This window comes from Haliotis rubra, unplaced genomic scaffold (genome assembly GCF_003918875.1).
Source record: "Haliotis rubra isolate DU_JTF1 unplaced genomic scaffold, ASM391887v1 Scf52, whole genome shotgun sequence".
Lineage (NCBI taxonomy): Eukaryota > Metazoa > Mollusca > Gastropoda > Lepetellida > Haliotidae > Haliotis > Haliotis rubra.
The window spans coordinates 528129-542080 of NW_025767213.1; the positions used below are offsets into that span (position 1 = coordinate 528129).

Consider the following 13952-nt stretch of genomic DNA (forward strand, 5'->3'; position numbering starts at 1 on the left):
ACATCAGGATGAGATACATCAATTCCTATTCCCCATCTTTTATCAAAGGGGATAGCTTCAGCTAACTGTTCAGGATAGGATTGAATCAATACATGTTTCAAGTCATTGTTAGGGCAGAATTTTTATTTTTTGTGTATCTCATCGCCCGACCGACCCTAATTTTATTGCCACCCCAAAATAAAAAAACCCAACATTTTTGTCATTCCAACACCGCTGACTCGAACCTAGAACGTACCGACTCGTCATAAAAAATCAGAGTTATGACCTTGACAACAGACCGACCATGATGTCTGCTACTCGTATAGCAGACGAAAACGAAAAACAAACATCTGGTCTATTTTGAAGTATCACCTTCATATCCCTTTTAAAGTGGAAGTAGTGTCATCTTAATTTGATAACCTTTTAAAATTTATGAACTCTATAAACTCATTCAAGCACAATATATTTGTGCTAGATACACTGGTCTCTAATATTTGTCTTTATATAAGGGCAGACTATACTGTTGTTTCGTTGATCTTAAAGCTCCACTGGATTCCATCAATAGAACAAGTTTGATGTATTAACTTTGGACTGGCAATGTCAAAGGTAATTGTTTTAGATTAATTTGAAATATGTACACAAATGTTGAGTCATGTATATCATTGTAAGGTGGCTACACACAACTGTCTGACTGTTTGAGCGGAATAAAACAGGGTTGCCAACTATCACCAGTGCTATTGTCATTGTATGTTAATGATATTACTGAATTTCTTGGTGATGATGAAGATAGTTGCATTGGTGTCTATATTACTCTTCGCTGATATGTTACTGTTTGATAGCACTGTCCGAGGTTTACAAAAAAGATTGAATTATCCTGCAATATATTGTAAAAAGTGGTCTTTAACCGTCAATATTAGTAAAACTAAATGTATGGTTTTCAGGAAAGGTGGTAGATTACAGAAATGCGAAAAACATAATTTTAATGATACCCAACTAGAAATTGTGTCTTTTTGCACATATTTGAGTGTTCATTTCTCATGCAGTGGGTCATGGCATATACCACAAAAAAATTTGTCATGTGCAGAAAGTATTAAATACTTTAGTTCCCAGCAATCAAATTTCAGAAAATTAACATTATCAGTTCTTCTCAACATCTTTGACCACAAAGTATTCCCAACTTTAGTTTGCTGCTCAGAAATATGGGGATTTCATCACTGGATGCAGACAGAGTATAGAATAATTTCTTAAAGCAAATTCTCTTTCTTGGTAGAAAGGCACCGAATTTAATTGATGTTTATCTTTCAAAACTAGACAATTGTAAAATACTGGACACGGTTGTTATACCAAAAGGATAATGGAATATTATTCCACACATACCGTTATCAATATAAATTAGCAGAAGTTGGTTGACAATGTTGAGCCCATAATGTAAAACAATTGTTAAATAAATATGGTTTAAGTTATGTGTGGCACAATCAGGATGTAAGTTGTTCTCATCTATATATCAATAGATCAACAGACATCGTTTGAATTAATATGCTCGTTTCCCAAATGTATTGTATATCAATCTCTGAAGAAGGAATAATGTTGTGAAGACTATTTGTCAGTTGTGAATGTTACTTCATATAGAATAGCCCTAACTAAATTTAGGTGTTCAAATCAAAGATTAATGACAGAGGAAGATAGAAAACTTCATACTGCTAAAGATCAACGATTTTGTCATCTATGCATTGTTCCCTGTCTTGAAACAGAGTACCATTTCTGCTTAATATGTCCTTTTTTGTCAGATTTGATAAAATTGTTACCTGAATATTATATTGTAAATCCAACATATCCTATTTTATTAGCTAGTATCATCCAAAATCCCAGATGTTATTAATTGTCTAGCAAAGTATGTATTTCTTGCCCTGAAATAAAGAAATAATCAGTCGCAATTGTAAAGAAGAATATGCATTGTACCCTCTGTACATTGTGCATACATGTTGTACTACTTGTATAATGCGGAGAGCGGAAGGTCGCGGATTGGTTCCCCGACCGCGTCATACCAAAAGACGTTAATATGGTACTTGTTGGTCCCTGCCTGGCGCTCGGCATTAATTTTTATTTTTTTTTTATTTTCCATATTTCATGTACAGGCAAACATGTATAGATAAGTTTCATAATAATACAATGGTATATGTATACATGTATGAAAATGTACAGTTGGCTGAAAAAGTAAAATTGGCTGGATTATCTTCCAAGTAATAGATGTAATGTTGACCAATATTGAAAAAACAATTGTTCAGTTCCCGCAGATAAGTAAACATATCTTGACATATCATAGTGACGGACAATTTCATTCTTTAAATATTCTAACTTTGGTTTGAAACCATTTATGCTGCATCTGTAGATATAATGTTTGACAACTGAAATGATTTCATTAATCGGATTATTGTTTTTTCCTTTCATTCCCAATATAACGATTTTATTTGTAAGTTCCAGTTGTAACTGTACCGAGTTCAACCATGATTCTATTTCTTTTCATAATTTAAAAACAAATTCACATTCCCATAACATATGGTTGATAGTTTCTCTTTCTTGTTCACAAAATGGACATATTGGTGAGGATGTGTATCCCATTTTATAAAGTAGTTGTTTTGTTGGGAGGATATTGTGGATAATTCTATATTGCAACCATTTCAAGTCTGTGCTTCGCGAACATTTATTCGCAATAATGTTAAAAAGTTTCCAGTCGTTTTCAGTAAAATCACTCTTTAGAACTCTGTCCCATTTTGAAAAACTTGGTAACCAAACAAATTTTGAGTTCAAGAGGGAGGCGTATAGTTTTTTACTCCCAATTATGGTGTCAATTTTAGCTAGTATCATCCAAAATCCCAGATGTTATTAATTGTCTAGCAAAGTATGTATTTCTTGCCCTGAAATAAAGAAATAATCAGTCGCAATTGTAAAGAAGAATATGCATTGTACCCTCTGTACATTGTGCATACATGTTGTACTACTTGTATAATGCGGAGAGCGGAAGGTCGCGGATTGGTTCCCCGACCGCGTCATACCAAAAGACGTTAATATGGTACTTGTTGGTCCCTGCCTGGCGCTCGGCATTAATGGGTACATCAAGGACTGGTCGACTCGGAGTCAGTATAATGTGTCTGAGTGGGGTATTCATGCTTCACTTCGGCATGGTATCTCAGTGGGCTAGCACTATAAAACCAGCTTCAGTCTGGGCTAGTACAAGCAGCCGCACCTACACATACACACGCATGCACGTCGTCATATGAGCGAAATATTCTCAAGCACGACGTTAAACCCAATTTCACCTCACCTCACTTGTATAATGAACCTGTTGCCACCTTAGTGTAACAATCTCCCCCTCTCTCTATCTCTCTTGATATCGATTGATCTACAAAGATTTCATTATTTAATATTTTATTAAAAGATTAATAAATGTTATCTAAGATATTTAGGGTGAGTTTCGTCATTAAAAAAGATTGTTTACCTTCATATCAGTCGCTGCCACAAGTTTGAAGTCCAGAGAACGCGAGAAATTGTAATAACAAGTACAACAAATGAGAATCAAGAGCACTATTCAGACAATTTTGTCTTTATTAAGTTTGGGTTTTTTTTGTCGGTCGACCCATGTTCAAAATTTGGTGCTACGTGAAACACATAATAACAATGATGCCCTTATAGGATTTTTTTTTACTTTCGATCGTCATCCATCCGGAAGGGATGTTATGGTGGACGAAAAGGGAGTCTAGTTTGGCTCTCTGGTAATACTTGGGACGTAACACCAATGACTGAGTTAAGTTTCCGGTCGCTGTTAGCAATTATGCAAGACACTCCACATTCTCTGTCATCCACTGTATTATATCGTCATGCAAGTACAGTGAATTAGTCGGCAACACAGATACAATCCGATCCCATTTTCGCCCAAAGACGCCGACAAACGGCAATATCTGATGTGCTCGATTCGCCTTTCAGCAAACCGATTTCCCGTCCTATGCCTTAATACTGAGGAATACATCGATTCCAGATCTGTCTTCCTTTAATAGTTTTCTGTTTTGTTATAAACACACTTGCTGGAAATAAATCAAGGATTTGCTTATACAAAGTCGCCATTTTGAATCTAGATTGATGTTGAAGTGTCGTTCTGGGTACTCAAGCCTATAAGCGATACCATTATAGCCCAAGACCATCTTTCCCTAAAACATATGTGAAGACCTTCCGTAATATTCTCTCTAATGCCTGTGAAAACCCTCCCCTCAAATATCTCATATCTGTGACATACCTCCCCTCAAACCTCTCACATTTGTCAAAATCTTTGTCCTAAAACTCTCATGTCTGATATAACTCTCTTCTTAATTCTGTCATGTTTGTCAAAGTCTTCGCCTCAAAACTCTCACATTTGTCAAAGACTTCCCGACAAAACTCTCATGTATGATACAACTCTCTTCTCAACTCTCTCACATTTGTCAAAGTCTTCGCCTCAAAACTCTCATGTCTGTGACAAGCATCCTTTTAAAATTCTCATGTCTCTGACGACCCTACTCTAAACATTCTCATGTCTGTGAAGACTGTCCGTTCAACACTTTCATGTTTGTGGGGTGCTTCCTTCATCTTCTTCAGTTCAGTTTGTGACAACACTATATCGTGGAGGTGCCTCTCCACGTATCATGTCAACAGATCATCACATCATTTACCTCAACAGTCGTCAGAAATGAGGTGAATCTTTCTCGCTCCTGAAGTGCTATGTGGTGTCGCTGAAGGATGATCAATACCAAGTTCAGATACACCATCTGCATGCTGACTCTATTCAAGACGTAACATACGCAAAACATACACCTCAAGCGTCTTGCGGACTCCACTCTTCTACACTGAACTGAATTTGAACATACTTTTCCCACATGTTTACAATTTGGTATTGCTTATGAAGATAAATGGTATCATGAACATAACGTTAGAACCGACATCATATCATTTGTTATTATCTTCGTGGAGTTACTCGTGGTCGACCTGTAGGCTTACGATCCTTGTCATTAGTTTGCCGATGTTTTCTTGCCAACATCTGTAGCAATAGCCTTCAATGAAAAGCCTTCTAAATACTAATAACTTGCCATCTTTGAGTAGCTGTCAGACGAGGAGGCCCGATATTTGCTCAACAACAACGAAATCAATTGATTCTCCAAGTTACCGACCTGTAAGTGCAGTTTACCTTATTTGCCTTATGACGGGTACATGTATTCATCGCAGCACATGCAGATTTAAAATCAATGTATGGTGCACCCGAAGGGCCAAAATAATCATGCACACAAACATAATTATGATATAAATATATATGGCTATATGGGTGTTAAAATTCATAGATGTTGCGATACCTGTTTTCATGTGTATGTATATATCAAGTGATTTACTGTATTTCTAACAGTACTAATCGAACGCTTTAATATATGCTTAAAATATCATGAATACAACATTGATACATGTGAATACTTCCCACACACGCTCTCTCCATTTTAAGGCCAGAACCTAAAGTGTCCTAACAATCCTAACACCACATGGGAACGCCTACATCGATTAAACAATACCAACGTACGCATCAAATCACATTGAGCAATGCAAAATTGGAAATACGAGTAATGAACTATAAATGTCAACGTGCAGCCTGGAGGCAGTAGGGCTTTAATTCTGAGCCTAAGTTGCCTCTTCTGCTCGTTGATCACTGACTGTCTCATCGCCGTGACGTAGGGAGCGTTGGGTGAGCTGCTGCTCTTCTCCTTGTGTCGGCCTTCGTCCCCTGTAGACATACAGTCACTACAAGTTAAACAAGTCAGTGTAAGAGAGGAGGACCAACTTTTATCGGTGTGTTATCAAAGCGTGCGGGTCGATATACCGGACAACTGCTACATTTGCTGTCTGTTGCGGCAGCAGAGAGATCTCCATATGGATTACCATGCCGCCCAGATTAAAAACGGAGAATGTCAAATATTTAATTTCCTCCTGGAAGTGATTCGTGATTGCATTAGAACATAGCGCGTGCGACGTTACGCCAGGACGTCACGTTCCCATCTGGAGCGGTGCACCAGGCTTGAGGTCGTGTTCTCGCTGACAACTACAAACATGACACAATCATGAAAATTACATGGAATAGTTGCCAAAATCCACCATCAAACGTGCCCTTTACAAAATGACAACCCTTTCGCTCATGACGTTTCACGACTCAACAACGTCGCATAACGTCGTTGCCGAAGACGTGGAAAACGCCACCGATGAGTACTACTACAACTACGAAGACTCTGTGAACAATGTACCCCTGGACGAGTTGGTGCCGAACGCCCTGGGGTACGGCCTGACTCTGTTGTTGGGGCTTGTGGGCAACACGCTGGTCATCGTGTCCGTGGCCAGGTACAGGCGCATGCAGAACGTCACCAACATATTCTTGCTGAGTCTGGCCACCGCGGACCTGCTCCTTGTGCTCACCTGTGTGCCTGTAAAGGTGAGTAGCACACCTGTACCAAAAATAACGTGGATGATATAGGCCACTTCATTCTAACATACGGTAATGTGAACTACCTGTAACGTCATGTCTTACTTTCACTTTAATTGACATACAATGTTGCACCAACACCACGTGTTTTTGTAAAACGTTGTCAGTTTGTGTTTTAGAATATACTGAGGTCACCATGATGATTGGTATTTAAATTTTGACATGAGCGTTAAGATTCATTGATGACGATTGAAGTCTTCCAAAATGTGGAGAAATCAATGAAAGCAGATCATCACTGATGTATGTGCCTACAGTGTATCTCTCAGTGTTAACATATTGTTTGTCAAGAACAACCAAACACAAAGCCTTTGCTTATATGTGTTTGAGTGATGGTTTTGGAGAGGTTATGCTGGAAATATTGTTAGAACCATGAAGGTTAATGTTCCAAGCATATTTACTGTTTGTTTCAATGACTGAGGCCTCCATTTTACAACTGCAAGTAAGTTGTAAGAGAGCAATTATCTTTGCACGCCAATGTAGACATTTCCTCCATCTTTGATCTGTGGACCTTAACCTGCTATTAGAGCTCCCCCCCCACTCCTTTGCGATTGCTTACCAGATGCGTATTTACTACGTGTTTATATTATTTCGCCCCTAGTGTGAGGTTCACTTTCAATCAAATGTTTGCAAGTGATTCCATGGCTTAAAATTGGAAAACCGAGCAACGTTTTGGTTTTTGGGTTTTTGTCCACGAACCTTAAGCAACGAGGACACTAAAGGGTAACTGTTTTCTCGTCAACTCAAAACAGGCCGTGCAGAATATGTCTTGTATCACTGCGCTGAACGATGTCACTCGTACTGGTGTCTACATTTTGGTTTGCTCATTAAAAAGTAGTTTGTGAAGTCATTTTGTTGACGTATTTCTACAGCGAAGTCAGTTCATAAATGCACAAAATGTCTTCAGTGCTATGAACGTAAATGATACAGAACTAAATGTTTTAGGAAAAAGGTAAGCACTCGCATGCTGTAGAATGAATGAATCGTCTTTAAACCTGTATGGTTATATATTAGCGCCATATGTGTGTATGTACTTGTTTACATCCCATTCACAGCAAGACGTGTATACAGGATACGTGCTTACACATGTTGAGAGGGGTTATTTATAGTTAGCAAACAAGTTCAGATTAAAGATGAAAGGTATCTAAACAGTAAACCATGGGGCAGGGTTGTTGGGGGATCATGTTGTAGTGGTGATACTGCAATACTGAAGCTTACACTATACATGACGTCATAATGAATATTACGACACTGAAGCCCTCTATATACACAACGCCATAATGGATATTGCAGTACTGAAGCCTACCATATACATAACGTCATAATGGATATTGCAGCACTGAAGCCTACCATATACATAACGTCATAATGGATATTGCAGCACTGAAGCCTACCATATACATAACGTCATAATGGATATTGCAGCACTGAAGCCTACCATATACATAACGTCATAATGGATATTGCAGCACTGAAGCCTACCATATACATAACGTCATAATGGATATTGCAGCACTGAAGCCTACCATATACATAACGTCATAATGGATATTGGAGCACTGAAGCCTACCGTATACATAACGTCATGATGGATATTGGAGCACTGAAGCCTACCATATACATAACGTCATAATGGATATTGTAGCACTGAAGCCTACCATATACATAACGTCATAATGGATATTGCAGCACTGAAGCCTACCATATACATAACGTTATGATGGATATTGCAGCACTGAAGCCTACCATATACATAACGTCATAATGGATATTGCAGCACTGTAGCCTACCATATACATAACGTCATAATGGATATTGTAGCACTGAAGCCTACCATATACATAACGTCATAATGGATATTGCAGCACTGAAGCCTACCATATACATAACGTCATAATGGATATTGCAGCACTGAAGCCTACCATATACATAACGTCATGATGGATATTGTATCACTGAAGCCTACCATATACATAACGTCATGATGGATATTGTAGCACTGAAGCCTACCATATACATAACGTCATAATGGATATTACTGCCCCGTAGCCTACGCAAGACGTCCACCCAGGACAACCTGGCTTACTCCGTAATACCGAGCTGCAGAGACATAGTGATATCCCATGATTCACTGCAATGTCAGATCACACCGAACAGAGATCGCGTAAGTGTTCACCTTGGTTGTAAAATGGAAAATAATCAGAACCTCCATGTTATGTTCGGGACTGCCACCGGGCAGGCTGAATTCCACCCTGTATATATCACAACTTCATACCTTGTGTGACTTCTTGTTTACACTGACAACCAGGCACCAATAAGCCGCATTAAGGAATATAATATTATATATTTAGGTTTGTGGTCATGTAGCCGACTACTCGTCGTGCTGAGGGGACAGAACACATGACAGGACTGTTGCATATAATGCATGACGCCATGCTCGACATTGCACGCCTTGACGTCACGCTGGACACTGATATGCCGCTGTATGCGCCAAACATGACCTTGGGGGGACGTTAATGCATGACACCGACGGTAAATTGTGTGTATATTTAGCATCTCTTGTTGATCATCGGCTGGTTAATGTTCATTGAAGTGGTCGAGCGTGATAATGATAATGAATGTCAGCGCCCGTTTCTGTAAGAGTTCGGTGAATGTTGGTTGATGTAGACGATGACGCAGAGATAGCGGCGATTTAGAGCGTGCTCCCCAAAGGGCAGGTAGCAGGTGATGACAGCTGGGTCACCGGTGTATCACAACCAGTAGTGCAGCTCAAACAGAGTTTTCATCAATGCACATATTTCATGTATGGGGAACCGTAATACATACTTTCTAACATCGCCTGTCATCTGTAAAAACCTAATTACAAGAAACAGATGGCCTTGTGGATGTGCAACACTGAAGGCCTTTCACAAAGGTTGTCGTTTAATCAATATGGTATTTATAGCCTAAACACCACTTTTGATAAATTATTAGATTGACAATTAAACGTCATGGTAATAGAATACAGCACGGTCATATCCTAAAGCAACTCACTGCCTGCAGATAACGCTCTCTGATCGAAATGCCAAAGCGATTTACATTGTCATAACAAGAAAACGTTTCTAGACAAATCACCTGAAACGAGGCATTATTAGATTAGCTTACTTCTGTTATGTCAACGGGACCAGACACTAACCAATGTTTGCGCAATGTATTATTATACCACTGTGGTTAAGCACGAAAATCGCAAGGGAGTGATCGGAAGATTCTTAAGCACGTTATGTTGAAAAACAGCCAATAGAGGCATCCTTCCATTTAATTCCTGATGTACATGCACCGATTTCAGATATACATAGGTGTCAAGTATCACAGCGAACCAGATGGGAGTGAAGGTGAGTGAGTGAGTATGGTTTTACGCCGCTTTTAGCAATGTTCCGGCAACATCATTGTACCCATGTGGGGAATCGAATCCGGGCCTTCGGCGTGACGAGCGAACGCTTTGGCCTCTAGGCTACCCCACCGCCCCTATATTTTCCTGAAACAAGGGTCCCTTTACTGAATACTAAGCTTGATATGACGTGGATATATTCACACATTACGGTGGACCTATCTGTACTACACACCTCTCTGTTATCACATTACGATGATATTACTGGATATGACGTATAACAGTCCTTGACGACAAAGGTGGAATGCGCATGTAAACGTGGCTTTCTTTGTTATGATGTATTTTTATCATCTTTGACATCTGGTCAGTGCTTACGAGCGACGAGAACAGTTGATCAAATTAAGAACAATAGCATCAATACATCCAAAATATGTTATACCCCAATTAGTCCCTAATTAAGAACTTTAGCCTGACAGTAGTATAAAGACCCCTCTGAAACATTGGCTGTGTGTCCATTGACAGTGTGTGAATGAGTGTTTGTTTTATACGAATGGAACAATATACGATTTAGATACCAAGGTATCCGCTGTAACGTGCATGAAACAATCCAGTCACAAACAAGGTGCTTCCACCTGTAACCTGTCGCCTCGGTCCTCGCTACCTCCCAATACTTCACAGACACACTTGGGAGGCCTTAATATACATTGTTTTTTATACTAACCGTTCGGAAAAATACAGGAACTTCAATTTCCCATGGGCGAATTATTGTCAAGAGCCCCAGTATTAAATAATTCATCCATTTGTGAAAAAAATTAATTTCTCTTTCAGAAAAACAACAACATTGGTTTTGTCTTTGTTTAGCTAGCCCATGTACTGATATTTCCTGAACGGGAAAACCAGTAAAAATTTAAGATGAAACATTCAACACAGGGGAGGATCCAGAAGGGGTGGGGTGGATAGCTAGTCTCACGTCTTCATTATCTTCCATGTGTACTCTCGTTATACAAACAGGGTTCACGCTCCCTGCCACATGACCTGATGTAGATTCTGGAGCCTGTGTCTGCACGTGGCAGGATGTGTGCCGGACGCCACACAGTGGACGGGGATCTGGAAGAGATGATTGGTCATACCCCCAACAGTCTGTTAATCTCTTTACTTTATTAAGTATCCTCGCATATTCTATTCTGTCCGTGTGTGTCAGTATATATAGTACGTAGTGTTGAGTTCATATATACATCAACTCGACAATAGATATAGCTTCCAGGAAGCTCTTATATCCAGCGAACCCGAACCTCTGATAACCTGATCTCTGATTCTTATTAAAGACATTGTATTCCAACAGTGCTGTCTGTGTGACGTCCTGAGAGTTATTGAACTATTCAGGCCATGCTGTGGGTCGATGGAGTAGACTGCCTGATGGGAACATCGGCTTTGATGCATGATGCTGAAGGAATCTGATTGTCAGGTGATGTTTACTGTGACCTGCACACCTCGTTACTGTGCATGTGGGCCTGATGGAAGCAGAAATGATTCAAATTCCTGTGCAGCTGGTACAAGATAATTCCTGTTTTCTCTGTGAACCTGCTGTTCGTGCACGGTGCAGGCGGTGGAAACTCACTTTGACATCACGATTCTGTTTCATGTCTGATGCAGACTGCTTTGGTTCGTTCAGCGTGGTGCAGTGCTTTTATTTATAAACCATCCACTCAGGAGCGGCTTCTGTGAGAAAACACAAATATGTTGCACGTCTGACAGAATCAAATGAGGAGGATATCAAATTTATATTAAGGAAAGTTCATTTCTCCTTGCTATATTATGTACACAAGAATATATTCTAGACATACATCAACTACGACGACAGTTGCTCGTGCTATCACTCACTTGTTCAACTGCCACATTATTGTCAACCGTTTGCACGTTATTTGGGAAATGACAATTCAAGGAGAAAAAATCTATTGCAGTAGTATTGCAATAGTTTGTCGCAACAGACTGTCGCTATCGCAATAGTATGTTACAATAGACTAGCTGTTTCCCCTAAATAGTCACCCCTGCACCATAATATTGTGTATTCTCAAGATCACACAGGTGCTAAAATGCACAACGGACATTTTCGATGGCCACCTGCTTACTAAGACCTAGCGTGACCCTCCATGTAAACAGTTCCATCATTACTGTAGAATTATAGTCAAGTCGAAGATGGTGATGAAAACCGTAAACCTATGAAACGGATTTTAATGATTTAGACCGATGCACAGCTGACAGGTCACAACAATTCAATGAGGAAAGCAGTTCCAGGTGAACATCTCAGGTCGCCATCATGAAGTAGCCAATCATAGAGTAGGAATTGGATCTGACATGTTTGAAACCAGTTATCTCACATGGGTTTCTCACCCACAGGTGTGTAAGAATACTAGTTGTCCTAATACTTTATAAACTGATTAAGGGCCTTTGAGGTAGACATATACTTGTTAATGAAGGTATTTAGAAGATATGGTAAACATATGTTATAGAAATATTACTAAACAATGTTACGTATTTACCAAACGTCCCTATGTGTCCCATTGATCTGTGAATGATCCTGTAATTCATGCTTCTTCTTCTTCTTATTCTTCCTCTTCATGATACGGATGAATCAAACTGACCCATGACTACAGAACGTGTGTGGCATTCATCGTCCACCTGAATCACATTATATTTCAGTGGGGCGTATCAACGTTCAACAACATGGCTTTGTATCACAGTTTATCTCAACCAGCCGAAAGTAAACTAATTTCTGTTGTATGTACATGGCCATATTTGAAAATATATCAACATCATTAAAGCTTGATTAGAATAGTTTCAGAGAATTCTCTATCCGTATCAAGTAAAGATGTTAATGATGGCAGTGTTATGGTCTTATTAATAAGAAGACGGATGGCGGGAGTTGATGTACCTTGTGGCAGTGATCACCTCAAGCGTCACATACGTCTTCATCTCTCTGTCTGCGCGATGTTTTGTTTCAGCCGAGATCCGTTATTTCCACCAATCCCGGGTCCCAATTACCGGAATTGGTGAGAGAAACGATGTTAATACGTTTTCTCCATAGTGACATGTACCAGTAGAGGTACACATGGTGGACGCATTTGTTATCTCTCCATATCGGGGACAAAATCCAATTTCCAACAGCAGTTCTGAACATACCCCTCCATTTAACAGCATGGAATGTTTCCATTAGGCTCGACACTAATATGCTGGCGACGCAATCTCATTAAAACTGAACATGTTTTGCACTCTCCGTTACCGGTTGTAAAAGTGGCCCCATATCCCCTGTCTCTGAAAGTGCAGCGGTGAAGGATGTCTCGCTTATTTGCTTAAGATGCATTCTTGGAAACCAAAACATTCCTCACACTGAGGTTTTCCAACCACCCCCGTCTTCATTGAGACTTTTGTAGCATATGAAATGCATACACCTACTGAAATTCGGCTTTCCAAGAACGTAACTGTTCCAGATTTGGACACAAGAATGACAACATTACACTAGCAGGATCACTTCCGTCTGGATTTCTTTTTGCAACAGGTTTTAGTTTTGTAACACCTGCTTTCTTCTGTATATATACACGTGAGCCTGTAAGTTAGGATTATATTTCTTTCATTTCGTTTGAAATGACAAAAGAGCTTGTATCCCAAGATGAGAAGATTCAGACATGATTGTATATTGTTATTTCAACTTTTCATGTCAACGGTTAGGTGTTTGTTTGTATTAATATTTTATTTTCGTGCATATTGTTTAAGTTTCTGTAAAATGTGTGAGTGTTTACGTCTTGTCACGATGTAACATCCTGTGGCAATGAGTTACCACCTGAAGACCGCGAATTAACGCCCAACAGCAACGACTTCCAGTCGGGAGGCCATGATAATGACAAAGATCAACGATTAAGAATATTGAGTGTGCGGTGGCAACATCTTCACACCCGGAGGTTACGATTCAACACTCAGTATCTACAATTTGGAATTGCATAGCAATGACTTCGCCTTTACCCAAAATACCACCTTGAGATCCCCATTTAACATTCCGTGGCAACAATG

At 39.5% G+C, this 13952-nt stretch overlaps 1 protein-coding gene across 1 annotated transcript in view; it reads left to right on the top strand.

Moving 5' to 3' along the window:
- The first annotated feature begins 5718 nt into the window (after positions 1–5718).
- The window catches only part of LOC124292553 (QRFP-like peptide receptor), a 64534-nt gene continuing 56300 nt past the window's right edge, over positions 5719–13952 (top strand). The window contains exon 1 of the mRNA XM_046729687.1: positions 5719–6472. Coding sequence (XP_046585643.1) covers positions 6164–6472 — 309 coding nt within the window. The 5' untranslated portion in view covers positions 5719–6163. The remainder of the gene's footprint in view (positions 6473–13952) is intronic.